The following is a 20,538-nucleotide window of genomic DNA, read 5'->3' on the forward strand; positions in this document are numbered from 1 at the left end:
CTTCTTCTTCTTCTTCTTCTTCTTCTTCTTCTTCTTCTTTTTTGCTTTCTCCTGTGTTTCTTCTTTACCTTTAATATTAGAATCTTTATTAGATTCTGTGGGTTAGTTTCTTTATTTGTGTTTTACAATGTGTGTCTGTGTGCATGTGCACGCACACATGCATGCATGCTGTGTCCTAAAACTCGTAAGATGAAAAAGGAGAGCCTTTGAAAGGGTTCAAAGCAGGTGCTCGGGGTGGTGATTAAGATCATATACTTAATAACATAAATGAACTATAAGAGAATTCACTGAGTAAAGTGCCATAGTAAATTAGGTATAAGATAATACTAGGTGTGCCCGACTGTGATAAGAAGTTTATTTAATGCTGACTTTTATCCAGTAAGGTGTCTGCTACTGTATGGGTTTGTGCATGAGAGGATAAGGGGGGAGAAGAGGGAGAGAGGTGTATATATGTATCATAGCACGTGTTTCAGTTACAGATATTTCCAATATTCAGCTCCACAATGCCAGGAGGTGATGATCACACCAAATATGATGGAGTGGTACATTGAGGCTGCCCTGTATTTCACTGTGTTATTCTTTTATTTGTGACTACTGTGCAAAGGCCACACTCCATTTCTGTTGATTTAAAAAATAATGTAAACAAATGAACAATTACAGTAAACTATCTGATCATGGAATGAAGAGATGTAGAAAGAAGAAAAAGTGGACAGATCTAATTTCAATGCTACTGTCTTAGTTACAAAAACTTATCTGCATACAAGTATATCAACTCACTCACATTTTGGGGAAATACCTGAGATGAGTAAAATTAAAAAATAAATAAGAGAAACATTAGCACACTTTGATTAATACTCTGATCATGTGCAAAACAGTCAGTCTTCAACATATTAAAACTGTTTTATAATTCAGGCACAAAGATGTTCATTGCAGTGATGATTATTATTATGGAAAGTGGCAAGAACCTATATATTCAGGAAAAGGAGACTGGGAAAGTGAAATAACGTATGTACAAACAGTGGAATAACACACATTCACTAAAAGTTACATGTATATTTACTGGGATGGAAAGATGGCCGTTATATATTATCTATCAGGTGTTAGGTAAAAAAAGTCATTTACAAAACAGTATGAACACACTTTTGGGAAAACATATATTACTTGTATTGATACATTAGGTATACGTGTATATTACATATAAGAGATAAAAATATGTTCAAAATAGTGCTTGTCCAAGATCAAGAATGCTTATCTCCATGTGGTGGGATATGATTGACTTTTTTCCTTTATATTATCTCTGTTTTCATATGTCCTTCAGTTATCATGGATTGTGTGTAATAATAAGTACAAATGGGTAATTTAGACACCTGTACACAAACACACATGTACACACACTGGAATTCCAGTGAATAAATTCTTGAGTAATCTTGGCAATGGGATGACTCCAACTCTACTAGTTCCGCTTCCCATCTCTCTACCTCCTCACACCACCCCCCTTATTTGACTTAGTGTTCGACGAGGTCAGGCATTCTCAACTAGGGCAACTCTGGTCCCCAGAAGGCATTTGGTGATGTCTGGAGACATTTTGGTTGTAGCAATTGGTGGGAAGGTGGCAGTACTATGTCTAGTGGATAGAAGCCAGGGAGACTGCTTACCATCCTACAATGCCCAGGATGGACACTTACAGGAAAGAGTTATTTGCCTCCAAACATCAACAGTGCTAAGGCTGAGAAAACTTAGTCTAGTTAAAAAGAAAATGAGTGATGGTTATAGCAGGAATATGTGTCTGACACAGGAAGGTAAAAGCTTTCCAAACTGGAATAGCAGATTAGACTTAGTTCTGAATAAAGGTCATCCTTGTGAGTGTACCTGCCATGTGGCCTGCTTCTGCGTCCTTTAATTGGCCTATATTAGGGCTCGAAGAGATCTTGGATCACATACACCCTAGCCTTTTCATATTGGGGCACTTGTAGGAATCTGAACACATATTGTGTAACTCAAATGATGAGACAGCTGCAGCAGACAGGCTTAAATAATGATGAGAATAGTAATATACATACACGTTCTCCTTTGGGGCCTCTATCTCCAGGTTTACCCATGATACCCTGAAAAACAAATGTCAACACTAAAAAATCACTGCTTGTCAAGATTTTTCCCCAGCCTGCTCAGTCAAGTATTCTGGCAGGTACTGTGGATGAAGTTTTACATTAGAACACTTCTTTTAAGTGGCATTTCCCATACCTGAGCACCTGGTAATCCATCTTTTCCATTTATTCCCTATAAAGACAAAAGATGATCAATATTTCTAATTCTACATTAATAGACATAGTTAAACACAATTAAAGGGTAAAGCTTCAAGGACTTAATCACCATATTTCTGATATTTTGGTGAGGCGGTATGGTGAAACAGAAGACAATGTTGATAGACAGCCATGAGTTCAAATTCTAACTCTGTTACTGCTAAGTTCTATTTACTTCAGGCAATTTACTTAACCTTAAAAGCATCATCTTTTTTACTTATAAAGTGAGGATAAAATAATGGCCTTAAAACTAAGGACTTGGTGAAATAACAGAAAATGCCTAGTTCACTGTAAATAGTCCACAGGGTTATTTTCCTTACTTATTCTATAAGGTACATTCTGAACACTAAGGTGTCCCATGGCGTTGAGTGGCTCGTGTGCAGCATTTATTGTTACCCTCTAACAATTTTCCAGCACAGAGAGTCATTCTCAGTAAATGGTCTCAGTTGCTGCTGGGGAAATTTCATAACATGGCCAGAGCATGATCCTACTATGAAATAAACTGTCAGCCAGAGAATGATTTGTTATTTTTCAGTTGGAGAATATGAAAGAAAAGTAAGAAATCTGTAACCATGGTTTTTCAGAGTGTTAAATATTGGCTTTTTCTTAGTAAACTGGAAGTTTCCCGAACTTTACAAGGCAGTTCTGGAGGTGAAAATAAAGCCCCCTGCTCAGAGATGTATAAGACTGAGAGAACTACTGGCTGGGAGATGTAAGAAGGAAAAGCACTTGGGGTCAAATCAAATACCTAGAGTCCAACAGCAGATGTGTTTTGAGATTTGGTTTGAAGAGAGAGATCAAGGTGAGGAAAATGATTTCTTAGCCAGCGGGCAATTGCATGGACATGCTTCTCTGAAAAGCCTGGGGGAGTTTTATTGTGCTGGAATAAATTCTGTGAGGACGGAACTGCAGACAACCATATGTTTTCACTGTTGTAAATTACACTAAAGTCTGTCGCAGCTGATAACCCAACCAAAGTCTCCAACCTTTCTGAGGCATTCTGGGAATTATCTAGAGTACTTTAACCAAGAACATGTTACCTGAAGTGTATGGTTCACAGAATTTATTACATCCAGAAACATAAGCAACAAAAATAAAGTGGATTAAGGAGAGGATGTGAAAAAGACAACAACTGTGTCACTTGAATAAAAGAAGATAAATCTAGTGTAAAAATGTAATTCATGCTTTTGGTAACCGTGTAAGAAAAGAAATAACCCTATGGTCTTTTTTTTGTTTTTGTTTTGTCTCTTGTAATTCATCAAAGACTATCATATGTGTTCTCCTTTGTATATAAAGGTGTTATTAACTTTCCCTAGACGAGTACTGCTTTCAGAGATTTTTTTGAATAACCCGTACATATTTGCTTTTCCCTCCCTCACCTCACTTATCTGGAAGAACTCCATCCTTGGGTATAACCAGCTTTGTGTCTACACATGTCCACATTGGAGCAGCTGACTGGTTGAAGAAAACACATAACCTTGCCCACTTGCTCCAATCGAAATGTATGATGGCAGAGTGCAGGTAGGCCCTCTGTATTACCAGGCTATCCTGTATTTCCTGATGTGACTCCCTTTCCTTCTCTCCCAAAGTACTCCCTCACAGATTGTGCTGTGTCTTCAAATCTCTAGCATCACCACCCTCACACTCAACTGATGACCGTGACTCTTCTTCCACTGAGAAAATAAATAGGAGAGAACCACCTCACCTTCCTTCCCTCCACAAGATCCACTAACCTACATGTACTTATACACCAACTTCTGCCTGCCTCCCTCCTCCTGTTAAGAAAGAAGAACTGTCCCTGTTCCTTGTAAAAACCAATTTTCACTTCTGAGTGCAATACCAGTCTTCTCCCTCTACTCAAAGTTATTTCCGCCCATATGGTATCATCAAAACTTCCCCTCTCAACTGGATCACTCTTACCAAGATATTAGCATGCTGTCACGTCTCCTACTGAGGACCTCCACATTTCTAAATCCAGGGGAGAACTGCCAGCTCTCACATTACTGATCTATATGTTTATCATTTCTCTGTCTTAAAATACTTAGTTCCCTTGAAATCTAGGAAACCTCATTCACCTGGTTTTCTTCCTATCTCACTGGCTGTACCTTCTCAGTCTTTTTGCTGGGTTCTTTTCCTAACACTTGAAGTACTCTCTTCCCTTCTGATCTGTAGTCACTCCATTTCATCCAGTCTCAGGTTTAAATACCCAGATGAATCTCTCCAGTCTAAACTCTCCATTAATTCAAGATGCATATATCTACCTTTACTCGACATTTCCACTTGGGTGTCTACAAGTGCTCTAAATTGAATGTGTCCACAACAGAGAATTCTTGGTTTTCCCTCCCAAACCCACCCATTTCCAGTCTTTTCCATTTCATCAAAAGTACCACTGTGACATGGCTGCTCAGACCCCACACCACAGCTTTGACTTGTCTCTCCCTCACACTCCACATCTGGTCCATCAGTGAGTTTGCAGACTCTCCCCTCAATATACCTCCTAAACTACCTTACTCCTCATCATCTCCCTGTTCTCACCATCATAATTTCCCATGGGGATTATGGCATGCTTCCTGACTCTTGTTTTCTTCCATCCTGCTCCCTACAGTCTGCTCTTCACACAGTAGTCAGAGTGATAACTTTAAAATGTACTCCAGTCATTTTCCTTCCCCACTACAAATGCTTCAATGGGCTTCCATGATACTTCAGATGAAATCCAAACTCCATTCATGGGTTAGAAGTTCCTCATGGCCTGGACACCACCTGCTTCTCTCTTGGTATCTTTCCCACTCTTGTTCACCTTAGTGCATGACTTCATGCCTTTTGCTGTTCTTTCAACACACCAGCCTCACTCCTCGATGGCCATTTCTCTTCCTTGAAACAATGTCTCCCACAACCACTCCAAGGTTTGATCTCTCACTTAATGCAGGTCTTTGCTTAAATGGCATACCTTTTTCAACTGCTCTATTTAAATGCTACTCCAGTGCTTCACCCTGCTTAGGGCTTTTTCTACCTGAAATTGTGTGTGCATGTGTATTTATTTGTGTGTTGTCTGTGTTCCTATACTAGAATGTAAACCCATGAGTTGCTAGCCTTTAGTAGGTGCTCAAGAAATAGTTGTTGAATAAACAAATATACTAGAATGTAAACCCATGAGTACCTAGCATTTTAGTAGGTCCTCAAGAAATAGTTGTTGAATAAACAAATTGCTGTTTGCATAATCCCCTGGGCAAGCATTTAGGGAATGGTCAGGGGCTGGGATAGGGAGTTGGTAATAAGAGGTGAAGGGGGAGGCAGGGTTTGAAACTATCTATTGAGTGCCTCCTGTGGCCAGGCACTGGAAATGCTTACCACATGTCACGTTACTTAAGTGATTCACAAAACCCTTTGAGTCACAATTCAAACCCATATCTTCCTGACTCTAAATTGCATATGCTTCCTGTATTTTCATATTGCCTTCTCTGTGGAGATAGTGGCCAGGGAACGCTCAGACCCAGAAGGTCTGAACCAGCCTCACGAACTCTGTGCTGCTTGTTCACCTTCAGTACCCACCTTCTCCTAATAGCACTCCCTCCCCACACACACCATGGCAAATAAACAAGCAAAAGGAGCAGTGACCTCTAAAGAGTAAACTTGAGAGTGGGATGGATGTCATTCATCTTTATGCCCCCTCCCTCATGGCCCAGTACATCCTTAGCAAACAGCAGAGACTGGATGAAAGTATGTTTAATTGAGCTGAATTAGTAAGAATGATCATTACAACATTACATATATCAGTAACCAAGAGCTCTTTTAGGACACTAAAGGATGCTATATTTAGAAGCATGATTTATGAAAGTATAAGAACAAGGTCCACAGATAAAGAAAGGTATCTGAGAAAACAGCTTCTACATTGATTTTTAGCTTAGCACCCAGGAGTTATATCTGCAAGCCTTCAGTTTCTTTATATTTTAGGACGTGACAGGCCATTTTATTTTTTAACTCTGAGAACACCAGACTTAAGAAATAATGAATCTAATTTCCTGACACTTAAAACAAAACAAAATCTCACTTTTCCCATCATCATTAAATACATAAAGATACTTCAGAGAGAGCTAGGACACCCCCAAAAGGGAGAGTCACACTCCCTTAGACACAACAAATGTCAGATTTTCTGAGGAGATAGGCGAAGAGGCAGTGCTTAGAATAGTTCTCAAAATGGCAAAATTTAAATAGTAAAAAGTACTTACTGGCCTTCCTGAGGGTCCTTCTGGTCCAGGGAAACCTATATCTCCAACAGGTCCTCTGTCACCCTATAGACATGTCACAGACAAATGTTAATTGCTCAGAAAAACTGTAAAACCACATGAAGTAAGTTAAGTAAGTGGCTCGCAACTCACCGGTTCCCCTGGAACTCCGGGAGGCCCTGGGGCTCCAGGTTTTCCCTGGGAAATCAAATCAAGGAGAAACATTAGGAGCCAAATTATTGCACGATGCCATGTACTCCCCCTGCTCCCCCCCCCCACCACCTGTGAATTTAATGTGCAGCCAGGGCTGTGGCTCTTTATACTACAATGGCATTCGTAATGGGACAGAGTCTGTGGGGACATATACTTGACTCTGGAGGCTCCAAGGTACAGACTAGAATGCAGTTCTCTAATGTACCTATGTGTGGATGGCAGAGGGGTAGGAGGGGAGGATAATATCTTTGAAAATACTAAACCAGTGTATCATCATTAGTGAAAATCCATCTTGTGCCTAATTGACTAGCAGCTCTTCTTTACTTTGGTGGTTGGGAGGGCACAGAGAGTCAAAGAAATCTTTCCTAGATTTTGCATTTTATAAGAGGATTTTTAAGTTCATAGTAGGCTAGCCTGAAAAAAAACCCACATGTTCAGCTTGAAAAGCCATGTTTGGTTGAAAGGGAAAGGACAAGACTGATTTGTTCCAACACACATGGCTTTGAGGACTAACGATTGAGAAACATTAGGTAGGGAGACCACTGGGAGGAAAAAGGGAAGAAGATGGTCCAGCAGAGACTAGAAGTGAGAAGTACCCCCAAGTGCCCAGACCAAACTTAAAGATGTTGGCTTTGAGACGGAACCACCTCCTATCCCTTAGACCTAACATGGATAGAAAAATAAATAACGAAGGGATGTAGGTATGTGGCTGAGGCTGCAGAAACACTAGTAGGTTCCCCAGTAGAGAATCTGAAAGAGGGAGGGCCTTTTTCCCCTCTTGCTGTTTAGAACTCTGGGAGGAGCCCCCGTCACAGGCACAGATATGGCTGAGTGGTAGAAGCTAGGCAGACACAAGGCCTGACAGAGCATCCCTGGTTCCACAGGCTCTGGGGAACTCCTGAAGCTCCCATGGGCCGGAATTGGGGATGTGCTACAGCTGAGAAGGCTAATGTCCAGCATGGTCTTGGCATAGAACACAAGGGGTAGAGTGCTTGGGCCTTGAGATCTGACACAAAGGGATTAGGAACTTGATAGCAGGCAGCAGCAACCCCAAAGGTCAGGTGGAGCTCAGAGGACCTGGGGGAGAGCATGCTGTGTGGAGGCTTTCCCTCACTGCCGGCACTGACAGACACTTCCTCCTCTACACCCACATGTCATCCTGGGAAGAAGCGGGAGAAAAAGCCCAGGAGAAATCTCTGGATGAACTTGAATATACTAGAAAGGGATAGACTGATCTCTTCTTAGGAAGAGCAGGATTGGGTCTCCTTGGTACTCAGCAGAGTGATCATAATGAGTCTGAGTAGGCAGGTTTCATCTCTGCTGCAACATGAATAATCCCCTTAAATCTGTTTTGTTGTAGTAAAATGTACATAACATAAAATTTACCAGCTTAATCACTTTTAAGTGTACAATTCAGTACATCCATACTGTTGTGTAACCATCACCACTATCTCCAGAATCTTTTGAGTGTTTTATTTCTTGAATCATAGTAAGATCCACTATAAAAAAAATTAAGTTGCATTTTTAATTATACAGTTGTATACATGCAATGAGTAAATCTCTATGCCTTCTTTATTTCTGTAATTGTCAGTTAATCCTCTTAATTATGAGATAAGAAAACTGCATTCTAAGTAAATGTATAGGATCTTTAGACAGCCAAGCCCCTTATTTCAATCATGCTGTATCCTTCAAAAATATCTTTGGAGGTCTTCATTTGGATTGCCTTTTGAGCCTGTCACTCACTTTTTCAATACTTTCATTGGTTGCCAATATTTTTCCCCTTATATACATATGTAATTTAGGGTCATAGCCAGAAGTAACTTTTAGTCATACCTGGGTGAATACAATGGGAACTAAGCTTCATGATACCACGTGTAAACAAAAACAGGGTATGAATATAAGCGGGGCAGGTTGTAGGGGGCTCAGGGCAATTCTGGAAACAGAATTCCAAATATGTTGCTAGGAATAGTCATGATTAGGGGACAGGAGAAGGAATGGGATTAAGTGTGAATTTACTTTTAGGAACAATACTTTCTTGTATAAAAAATCCTGACATGCTTGCTAAAGAAAATATTTTCATGTTACTTTTCAATCATACTAACGAGTATTTACTTTGATCTAGAATAGCTAAATAAGGGGATTCCTCCTCTATAAAGGATGATTTTCTGCAGAGTATGAATGAGTTTTAAGTTTTTGTTATTAGACTTAACCACTAAATAGAGTAAAGCAGAGTGGCCACTGGCCTTTTAAAGGATAGAGGTGGTGGGTGGTGGTGAGTGCCAGCGGGTAGTGATGGATGTTCTGGGTGGTGTTTGTTCTTAGTAGGTGTCAATGAGTGGTTGTAAGTGGGGATGGTAAGGCCCTTTCTTATCTGTGTTCTTATGACTCAAGTACATAGTTTCCATTGACTTTCCTTCCCTGGGCCTACCCTGCAGGGGCACTGAGCAACAGTAAGTGGGCTCTTATTCATAAAGCATGGCCACAAAATTTTAATTAGAGCATCATGAATGAAGATCAGAGCGATCCCTAGGGCTCAGAGAAATGCTTTCAACCTTTCCTGGAGTACTTCCCATTCATTTGAAAAGACCTTGATGAGATTAAAACATTTGACACCAGAGAGCAACAAAAATGATTGAGAGGCTGGAAGGGCTAGTTTACGAGGAAACATTAGCAGCAGTAAAGATCTGTTAATAACACCAGGCCTAGGGAAAACTCAAGCAGATTGTAGCTTAATACCAAGAACTTGAAGTACATGCCTGAGCACAAGAACTTTGCCTTTTGAGGGCCAAGAAACCTTAAATGAGACAAGAACACAGAAACAAAACAAGCTCCCCAAATTTGGTTTTGTGTACTAACATATTGGCACCAGTAACTGTGCATTGCCTTCCCCACCGTTTACATGAGTTGGGAAGGAAAAAGAAAAAGACAAAAAATAAGAAAAATGCAAAAAGGAAAGGAGCATTCTTGAGGATGGACAGGGATGAATGGGGTTTTATTTTTTTAACTGGATGTTTCCAGAACCTAATGGAGATTAGGCAGGAGATATCATGATTAGGTAGGAGATCAGTAGGAGATTAGGTAGGAGGTACCATGTGCTCCTCAGCCATTTTGCTCCCTAGTTATAGATTTGCTGTGGAGATGGAACTTCTTCCCTGTGAAAATAACATGAGATACTCTGGACTCACCGATATTCCGGCTATTCCTGGGGGACCTGCTGGGCCCCGATCTCCCTGTTGGGATTTAAAAAAATTGCTACTTATAATGATATCGATAGAATCTTTACCTATAAAATTAGTGCTCAAATAATCATTTGGATTTGGTAAAGCTTTTCTTTTTTTTTTTTTTTTTTATATATGAAATTTATTGACAAATTGGTTTCCATACAACACCCAGTGCTCATCCCAAAAGGTGCCCTCCTCAATACCCATCACCCACCCTCCCCTCCCTCCCACCCCCCATCAACCCTCAGTTTGTTCTCAGTTTTTAACAGTCTCTTATGCTTTGGCTCTCTCCCACTCTAACCTCTCTCTTTTTTTTTTTTCCTTCCCCTCCCCCATGGGTTCCTCTTAAGTTTCTCAGGATCCACATAAGAGTGAAACCATATGGTATCTGTCTTTCTCTGTATGGCTTATTTCACTTAGCATCACACTCTCCAGTTCCATCCACGTTGCTACAAAGGGCCATATTTCATTTTTTCTCATTGCCACGTAGTATTCCATTGTGTATATAAACCACAATTTCTTTATCCATTCATCAGTTGATGGACATTTAGGCTCTTTCCATAATTTGGCTATTGTTGACAGTGCTGCTATGAACATTGGGGTACAAGTGCCCCTATGCATCAGTACTCCTGTATCCCTTGGGTAAATTCCTAGCAGTGCTATTGCTGGGTCATAGGGTAGGTCTATTTTTAATTTTCTGAGGAACCTCCACACTGCTTTCCAGAGCGGCTGCACCAATTTGCATTCCCACCAACAGTGCAAGAGGGTTCCCGTTTCTCCACATCCTCTCCAGCATCTGTAGTCTCCTGATTTGTTCATTTTGGCCACTCTGACTGGCGTGAGGTGATACCTGAGTGTGGTTTTGATTTGTATTTCCCTGATAAGGAGCGACGCTGAACATCTTTTCATGTGCCTGTTGGCCATCTGGATGTCTTCTTTAGAGAAGTGTCTATTCATGTTTTCTGCCCATTTCTTCACTGGGTTATTTGTTTTTCGGGTGTGGAGTTTGGTGAGCTCTTTATAGATTTTAGATACTAGCCCTTTGTCCGATAAAGCTTTTCTTTGGTATTGATAAGCATTATCAATATCATCAGATGGGAAAATAAAATGAGCAGCTAACTGAATTTGTTAAAACTTGTTCCCCTCCATAAAACTAAAGCAAATAAGAATCTTAATGAAAATAAGCATTTAGGTTATTTCTATTACCTATTTTTAATAGGACTCCACACATACAGCTAAAATTAGTCAAGACAGTATTTTTATTCCACATATTCAAAAGTAATCCATTATCAATATTTAAAACAGAGAGCACATTGAATGTCTTCTAAAAAGTTTTCCCCACACCTGCCTTATTGGATGTAGGGTTAGGATAAAAATATTTAGAACAAGAAATTTTGTAGTTCTCTCATTAGGCCATTAGAAGATCTCCTGAATTGCTCTGAACAGTGGAGTGACTCAGCTCTTTTTCCAAAGGCAATGTGGTATTTCAGATAAAGCTGACGATGCTAAAAGTACTAATGATTATATATGGGATAATAAAATGGCAATTTTTGTTGAGCAGAACCTACATTAAAAAACTTCATAACTTCACTCGGGGACATAAAAGAAGACTTGATTAAATGGAGAGATATGTTTTGTTCTTGGAGGGCAAGACAATGTTGTAAAGGTGTCATTGCTACCCAAACTAATTTATAAATTTAATGCAATTCTTATGAAATTGCAGCTAGATCAGATGATATTAAAGTTCACTTGGGATAATGAATAAATGAAAAGATAAAAGAAAAAAATTAAAAGAAGAACAATAAGGAGATTAGCAATACCAATATTTAAACATATAATAAAGCTTTAACAATTAAAACAATGGAATATTGGCATAAGATTAAGCAGTATATCAATGTGATATAAAAATGTTACATAACCTCAGAAATAGACCAACATCCATAACAGGATTTTAGTAAAGGAGATGTATTATTCAACAAATAGTGCTAATAATTGAATAGTTTCCTTGAAAAAAGTTTAATTCCTCTCCTTATGTTATACTCCATATAAATCCCATATAGATTGAGTAAATAATAAAATAATATGAAGTACAAGAAAACTAGAAGAAAATGCTAAGTGACTACCTGATTTTGGTTGAGAATAAAAATAAAAGGAACTCAATGCATAAAAGCAAAACAAGAAACCACAAAGGAAAATCATTTGCTATTTGACTACATAAAAGTTATATTTACATATACAATGAGATTAAACATGAAAATGAAAGGCCAGATTGACTAGGATATAAACCCTAACATATGAGATAGAAGTAATATCTTTAATATATAAAGCATAGCTATAGTCAAATAGAAAAAGAACTAATAGAATAGTAGGTAAACAGTATGAACAGGTAATTCTTGTCAGATTCACTCTGCTCCTTTTAAGCAATGGGATTTTTACCCATGAAATGAATAAATTGGAACTTTTCATTCAATGGAAACTTTTGTATATCTGAAAAGGTTAACATTAAGGGACCTTCTCTTGGATAATATGGTTCTCCCAACAGTGAGGTCTAGCAGTTCTTTGAACCACTCCTCTAACCATCTTGCCTCTTATTTCCATTGTTGTATTTGAGGCTTTGTCAGTAAGAATAACTGTAACCCCTCCATAATGTCAATTTCATAAATTATGATATTGGACCACCATAGTTTTAACTAGTCTCTTGAGTACCTTGGACTCCCAAACTTTTGATGCCACCAAGACTGCGAATCCATTGAACAGATTTTTCATTATTCATCAACTCACTAGATGGCCTCTCTCTCTTAATTATTTAGTTTAAATTCTATGGTCACTTGCTATAATCACTCCCTTTGTACACGACTGACTCTCTTGCCCCATTCTTGCTTCTAGTACTCACCTGTCAAAACCGGAAACTTGTTTAAATCTATGTCTTTACCCTAGTGTACATGCTGGACGAGATCTCCCTGACTAGTCTCACTTCAGTTTATGACCATGAACCTCAGTGGGGAGGGTGGAGGGCCTAGGGCTGCCGACTCATCATACTCTGTGGTCCCTGGACTCTCCTTTTCTCTTAGAAGACCCTCTCCTTAAATCTCCAACCTCTTCTCACTCAACTTCACTCTCAGATGATGAACTTTTTCCTCCATCTCTTAGAAAATTTAATCAATCAGAAAAGAACTCTACAGACCCCAACCAATTCTTCTTCCAATGTATCAGCATCTGTATCCCTATACTCTTTTTTCCACCTGTTACCATAGATCAACTATTCATTTCCTCTCTGAAGCCAAACCTTCTATTTATATATTAGTTCCCATTTTATTTTAGCTATTTTAGAATGTCATTCCAGAAATTCTCCCCTCTCCTCCTATATCATCACTCCCCTGACCCTTTCTACTGGATTATTCCTTTAGCATATGACTATTATGATATTTCTATGGTCCATTCCTAAAATCCATTTTATAAAACTTACCCTACTTCCCCCAGCAGCCCCCAGCCCATTTCTTTGCTTTCCTTTACAGCAAAACTCCTTGATCATTGTTTATACTGTATTTGCTTTCTCTAATTCTTTTTTCTTATTCTCTCTTAAATCTATTCAAATCCAACAGTTGCTCCTACCAAAATAATGAAGTAATAATTATTATTGCTAAACCTCTATATTGATAAATCCAATGGTTAATACTTGGCCATCTTACTTGACCCCATCCCCATCATACTTGACCTATTTGCAGTGTTTGAGACAAGTGATCACTCCCTTTACTTTGATACATTATCTTCGCTTGGCTTTCAGGACACCTAGTTTTCCTCCTACCTCCTGGTCATTTCATCTCAGTTTCCCTTGGTCATTCTTTCTTTTCTTCCTGATCCCTTTATGTTGGAGGCCTCAGGGCTCATCCTTGGTCCTTTCCTCTTTTATGAAATCTACTGTCATTCCCCTGGTGATCTTATCAAGTCTTCTGGTTTTAAACTTGGTTGTTCCAAGCATATAGATATCCCAGCATGCTCCACTGACTCCTTTTTCAAACTCCATGACTTCATATTGTGTTGCCTACTCACTACTTCTATTTTTCTCTCTAGTAGATACTGCCAAATTTGACCTCATGTCCAAAATTACACTGATCATCCTCACCCTGTCTACACAGCCTCTGCCTATTCCTCATTTCAGGTGATGACTTCCCCATCATGCCAGTTTCTCAGGTCAAAAAACTTGGGAGTCATCCTTGACTCCTCTTATTTGGTTCTACCTTCCCAGTATATCCAGATTCTAGCCACTCCTCACTATCTCCACCATTTCTACTTTGATCTGAGCCAACCTGTACTATGGGAATAGTCTTCTAATAGGCTTGCCTGCTTCCACTCTCGCTTTCCACCTGCAGGCCTATCACCCTGAACTGACTGAGCCACCCAGGTGCCTCTATGTTCTAATACATCTTGAACCAAGGTGAGTTTACTGATAACATGTTTGAATATCACAGCAAAGTTAAATTGCTAGACAAGTTTTTAAATACTTATTCTCAATCTATACTTACCTTGCCACAGGATCTATAACAGAATTTGCAGACTGGCACTGGTCCTCTCTGGCTACATTTTAAGTAGCATTGCCTTGTGTGACCACATGGCTGGCTACACCTTACTTCTACCCCTACCTCTCTGACCTCATCTACCACTCTCTCTTTCCCTCATTCCCCTGCTCTCCTTTGGTGTAGCAGCAATGCTCACGTCTCAGGGCATTTAGACCTGCTATTTACTGTTTCACAAAATTGTATACATTTATGGTATGCAGCTTAATGATTTGATATATTCATACACTGTAAAATATTCACCAAAATTAAGCTAGTTAACATCTCTATCACCTCACGTAGTGGTAAGAACACTTAGCAAATTTCAAGTAGATGGTAAAGTATTACTACCTATCATCACCATGCTATACACTAGATTCTTCTTTCAGGGTTGAGGGGACTTGGCTATCTCCCCCTCATGCTTTCAAGTCTTTGCTCAGATCTTGCTTTCTCAGACTCTTATTTACAGACCCCTCTCCTTTAGCACACGTGAGCCCCCTTAACCGGTTCTTCTTTCTCCTTCTTTCCACAGTACTTACCAACATTTATTATTTATTTATGTTTATTTTAGTTTCTGTATCCCCTTCCTAAAAAGTAAGTTCCTCGAAGGCAGAGATTTTTGTCTGTTTTGTATTCTTAGGTATCTAAGCCTAAAACAGTTCCTGGTCCAACAGGAGGTGCTCAATAAACATTTTTGAATGCTGAATCTGTGCCATTTTTAACCCCTGTACTTACCTTTATACCTGGAAATCCTTCTAGTCCTGGCAACCCCATTGCACCAGGTTCTCCCTGTTAAATATGAACATAGGAAATTCAGAAACAATGACCAATAAAGTTTTTTAAGCATTGGTTTCAAACACAAAGATTTTTTTGTTTGCCAAAAAAGTATCCTCTCAAACACGGATTAGCAATTTAGCAAGTAATCTGTATGCTCTATTTTCAAACATCTGCATTCTTGCATTTGGTGTTTGTAAACAGTTTGAGGATTAAGTTAGTCCCTGGAGAAGTATGAATATAATTTCTGATTAATTATTTTTATTCTGATTAAGAATCTAATTAGAACAAATCCCTCTAGTCAGTGATAATGCCAATTTCAATAAGAATTAAAGGAAAGGCTGGGCTTTAATGAAGTTTGCCTATTTGTGAGGTACCCAGGGATGCTAGATGACCAGAGAATATGGCTAAACTCCTTAAGAGCAGAGGAAGATGAAGGTCTGATAGTAAAGTTGACCATCCTTCAGTATTCTCCACAGCAGGACATGAATTGTGAATGCTTCAGAGGGTGGCCCAGAAGCAGCATCTCCGGTGATTCTAAAAGTTATAGCTCAAGCTCATGGGTCACTGGGAGAAGATAGGTAAGCATTTCCATTAAAACAAATATTTTACATATTCTAGTGGATGGTCCGAGGCCAACTGGAGACTGCAGGTTCTCAAGGAATATATTTAGAAAAGTTACTTTTGGGATGAGCACTGGGTGTTGTATGGAAACCAATTTGACAATAAATTTCATATATTGAAAAAGAAAAAGAAAAGTTAGGTGAAGGACACTGCAAACTTTGAGCAAATAAACATTAAGGCTTTTAAATTAAGAGAGATAAAGTAGGTAGTTGTTTGATACATCCTTGTTAATGAATTAATGTTAACTGCAAATATTTTCTTAGGACACTGGATGTTTTCAACATAATCACATAGAAAAGGAGCTTTCATTCTCTGTAAGTATATTTTTGCATGCATAATTCTACTCTGCTTCAAAATATGACAAAGGCTCCAACTTCCATTATTATTTATGATACTGTCCTTATTACAGAATACTTAATGAACAGGCAGATGACTTGATACTTCTCATGCCTTAGAAATCTTTTTAAAGGTCCACTAATATGTAACCTGTCAATCAGACGAAAAAAAAAAAAAAGATGTTCAGATTCTATTCTGCATAAAGCTCTGTAAAAGAGGTCCTGGGTTATTGACAAAGGAAATGAGCTTTTTGATTCTCTTTGTTTACATTCTCAACAGTCCTTAGGACAGAGGAAGGTGGTCACCCAATCAATCAATATTTATTTGAAAGTACTTAATAATTAAATATTTAATTGAAGCTGCTTATAAATTAAATACCAAAGGAATTAAACGGGGAACCTCAGAAGATAAATTCAATTAAGGGTAATTTTTTTCTATAAAGGTTTACTGAGAAGATTAGAAACAGTGGTGTACATTTACCATCATGGCAAACGAAGGATGCCGAAGAGTAAATCTCTCCCCCCGCCCCCCACTGCCAAGTGACTTTTTCATTTTCTACTCTGACCTATAATTCTACCATTCCTGGCTTATTTTTATGGTAAGAAAGTATTATTTCTCTGTAGGGGACAACTGGTGTGAAATGAAGGGAGGTGCATGGTAGTAGTGACAGAGGGCCCAAAGAATCATTTCAAGGGTATATGTAAGATAAACCTGAGGGTTTACACAGTGTTTATTTCATTATATTCCAGATTTCTTGTTTTTGCTTCACCCACTTAAATCATATCTCTAAAAACAAGGAACATCCTTCAGTCAGTTTTTATCCTTTATCTTTTGTTGTAGCTAAGAAATTTGAAGCTTAATTCCTTCAAAGTCTACTCAAATCTGTGTATATTTTTGTTGCTACCTGTTTTCCAATCCAAGTGAATTACAACTTATTCTTTATTATAATACTTTTAAAAATATGTTATGACCTTGGTATGCAATTATTAATGAAAAACTTGAAAGAATATTCCAGAAAAGTCAGTGTGAAGTCTAGGTGCCTCTACATGATTCAGAGGGGCTGTGAGTCAGTATGAGAGGGAAAGACCAGGAAGAAACTTTTATCAACAAGATAAAAGAAATTTGAAGTTAGAGTGGAGGATATGATTGGCGAAAGCATAAAAATTGTTAACAGATAAAAGGGGGGCTACATGAATAAGAAAACAAAGGAAACTTCTAAATTACATGATTGGGGTTCAGAAACTGGTACTATCTAAATTGAAATTATGCTTTCAGAGGTAAAACTGGCTCTTAATATATGTTGGCCAATAACAAAATATATGTGCTTCAATGCATGTCCTTTGAAAATATATTTAGATATGCAAAGATTACCTTGTATGCTTCTTGTGGTCTTTAAAATTTACTCATCTAGTTTTACTAAACTGTATTGTAATGAAAGGGACTTAATTTTTTTCACATGACAATGGAAAATAATTTGAAAACTTTATTTCAGTTTCAGGCGTATCTGACTTTCAGGCATACTGTATAAATCAAGGTTAAAATGTTAACACAAGTGCAATATGAGAGAACATATTCAAGGACATATGCTTGAGAAGAACATGACAGGAAAAACTACCAAGGAATAAAGGGAATCTAATAAATTTGGCAGAACCTTCAGAATGATGCTCCGTGGCTGAGAAGGATGCTTGAGAACAACTGTTACCCTCTGGGTAGCTGGGGACATGATCTCTTCTTCCTGTGCTGAGTGTTAACCTCCTGATACACCTAATAAGCAGGTTTATGACAGCATACTGCATTTCCTACAGAATAACTGCCTAAGACATTCAAAGCAAACACACAGTCCCTTTCTTTTTGGGGGGAGGGGTAGGGAGAGGCTGGGTACATATTAAGGAATTCCTTTCCAGTAAGTATTTCTCTTCCACAATCTACCTAACACTGAGTTAACCATCAAAATAATGCTAGCAGAAAAACGTGCTCCATTTATTAGGAACTGCATTCGTGCCTTCCTCCATCACAGGGCGATTCTGAAAGTATCCTAATAAAAGAGACAAATGCCAAAGGCAGTGGCATCAAGACCAAAGCATCTTAAAAATGAACACATTGCTGGTATTTCCTTGGTTTCTTGCCTCCTGCTTCCAACATGTTAACTGATGAACATCTGAGAAGACAGGCCATCTTTTCCGGATGCTCTTTGTTCAAACTTTAATAAAGACTTATTTTTTAAATGACACAAAGCATGGGAACATACATACCACTGGGCCAGGGTCTCCTTTTGGGCCCTACAAGAAAAACATGGGAAGTCACTTTGAAAATAATGATGGAAAAGCAAAATTATAGAATGTAGAGCATTTTAATACAATTTGTTTTATACACAGGAAATATCTGCAGGTTTTATTTTGCTACGGTTTGGATTTGAAGAATAAGATGAAGAAACATAACTTGATGGAACCCCCACGAGCGTGACTGCTTGGACACTGATTTTGTTCTTAGATGTACAATCCAGAAAGTGACACCACCATGCAGAATGCTGTTTTTCGTGATTTAGGCTGTGTATGTTTGCTCTATTTATTAAATTGGTTATCATTTATTTCCTACTGCATAAGATTTTGGTTATATTTGTAACATGTATTTTTTTCAGTGAACTTAGGAGTTGTTCGTTTACTTATTGTGGCTATTCAGCTAAAGTATACTTGGTAATGAACAGCTGTACTCACAGGGGGGCCAGGGGGGCCCGGAAAACTGGGAACATTCACACCTCCCTTCAAAAAAGAAAGAACACAGTGAGAACAATTTACAGCAACTCATCACTGGAAAATAATTTTACATAATTACAAAAGTAAATACCTGGATTTTATATAAACTGCTCATTCCATTTCCTTCATTGAATGGTACACCCTTAGGAAAGCGATGAGATAAAGAATTATTCTTTTTTAACTTAATAGTCTATCTTTTATCTTTTTACCAAATGATATTTCTCCGATTTTACTTTAGAAAGGGAGTTTAATGCTACAAGTATAATAAAACCAAGTTTCTATTGTTGGCTTTTCAAAAGAAAATGTGTGTGTGTGGTGGGGGGCGGTGTGTGGGGAATGGAAAGGAATGTGAGCTGTACCTGGAGCACAGAGAGACTTTCAGTGAGGGTGTGATTAATGTTCGGGTCTGACAGATAAGACGCTAATGCATTCAGAGGAAAATACTATTTGCTCATTAAAATTCAGTTTCTGAATTGCCAATTTATGCTCACTGTTTACAGCCCGGTGACCTGCAGGCTATAACACGGTAGTGCTGATGAAGATGTGAACAGGGAGCAATTTGGCTACTGAAAAGTAATTTTTTTCTATGGTCTCTTCATAGTAAGTAGAAAATTAAAGTAAATGGGGGAAATGATGTTACTCACAACCCTTTGTGGATGTTTCTACAAAAATATATTCTGTAGAACAAAAGGGAATAAGAACTTCCTAATAAATCTGACCTGTGAATAGAAAGCCCCCTGGTAACTAACAGAAAGATAACTAAATTGAGAATCTAAAAAATCATACAGTTTGGGGGCGCCTAGGTGGCTCAGTCGGTTGAGCATCCGACTCTTGGTTTTGGCTCAGGTCATGATCTCACAGTCATGAGATCGAGCCCGGAGTTGGGCTCCACACTCACAGCTCGGAGCCTGCTTGGGATTCTCTCTCTCCCTCTTTCAAATAATAAATACATTTTAAAAATTCATACATTTTGGCATTCAGGCAAAATTTGCATATAAAATTTTAACTGGGGCCTTTTATCCTTCTTTTAAAAATTTCCCAAAGAATCAACAACCTGCATTTTTCCCTTTTGTGATTTCCACATTTCAGTTACAAAACTGAAGAAGCCATCATTTCATTGTTTTTGGGTGATGGTGGCCAATGGTGTTCAGTGAATGGGATTTGCATACATCTTCAACACACTAGTGATGGAAGGAAAAATGTTCCATTCATTTATTCCTTTATTATTTCACTCACTCATTTGACAATTGTTGAATGTCTACTGTATTTTAGTGTGCTGAGTCCTTGTCAGATGAAAGATATTTTTGTCTGAGATTTCCAGAGAAGGTTTCTCATAAGAGACAATATGTAACTTATCTTGAACAGTGAATAGTTTTGAAGAATTCAGGGGGAAGAAGATTTCCTAACCCCATGTAAAATATAGGTCCCTTTTGTGAACTCATGCTAATTTTGATTGTTATGTCCACAGGAGAGGGAGTGAATTTTAGGATTTGAGCCCCAAATGCTTTGTACCTTGCTTCTTTGTCAAGGGAAAAGGCAAG

At 38.5% G+C, this 20,538-nt stretch overlaps 1 protein-coding gene across 1 annotated transcript in view; it reads right to left on the reverse strand.

Moving 5' to 3' along the window:
* COL19A1 (collagen type XIX alpha 1 chain) overlaps nucleotides 1-20,538 on the reverse strand; it is a 346,749-nt gene that overhangs the window by 19,164 nt on the left and 307,047 nt on the right. The window contains exons 39-47 of the mRNA XM_047102603.1: nucleotides 19,089-19,139; nucleotides 18,959-19,003; nucleotides 18,497-18,523; nucleotides 15,246-15,299; nucleotides 9,922-9,966; nucleotides 6,677-6,721; nucleotides 6,527-6,589; nucleotides 2,242-2,277; nucleotides 2,061-2,105 (exon numbers count right to left, since the gene is read on the reverse strand). Of these exons, the coding sequence (XP_046958559.1) occupies nucleotides 2,061-2,105; nucleotides 2,242-2,277; nucleotides 6,527-6,589; nucleotides 6,677-6,721; nucleotides 9,922-9,966; nucleotides 15,246-15,299; nucleotides 18,497-18,523; nucleotides 18,959-19,003; nucleotides 19,089-19,139 (411 nt within the window). The remainder of the gene's footprint in view (nucleotides 1-2,060; nucleotides 2,106-2,241; nucleotides 2,278-6,526; nucleotides 6,590-6,676; nucleotides 6,722-9,921; nucleotides 9,967-15,245; nucleotides 15,300-18,496; nucleotides 18,524-18,958; nucleotides 19,004-19,088; nucleotides 19,140-20,538) is intronic.

This window comes from Lynx rufus, unplaced genomic scaffold (genome assembly GCF_022079265.1).
Source record: "Lynx rufus isolate CCGP_SWC_20201006 ecotype Redwood Valley unplaced genomic scaffold, mLynRuf1.p SCAF_6, whole genome shotgun sequence".
Taxonomy (NCBI): Eukaryota; Metazoa; Chordata; class Mammalia; order Carnivora; family Felidae; genus Lynx; species Lynx rufus.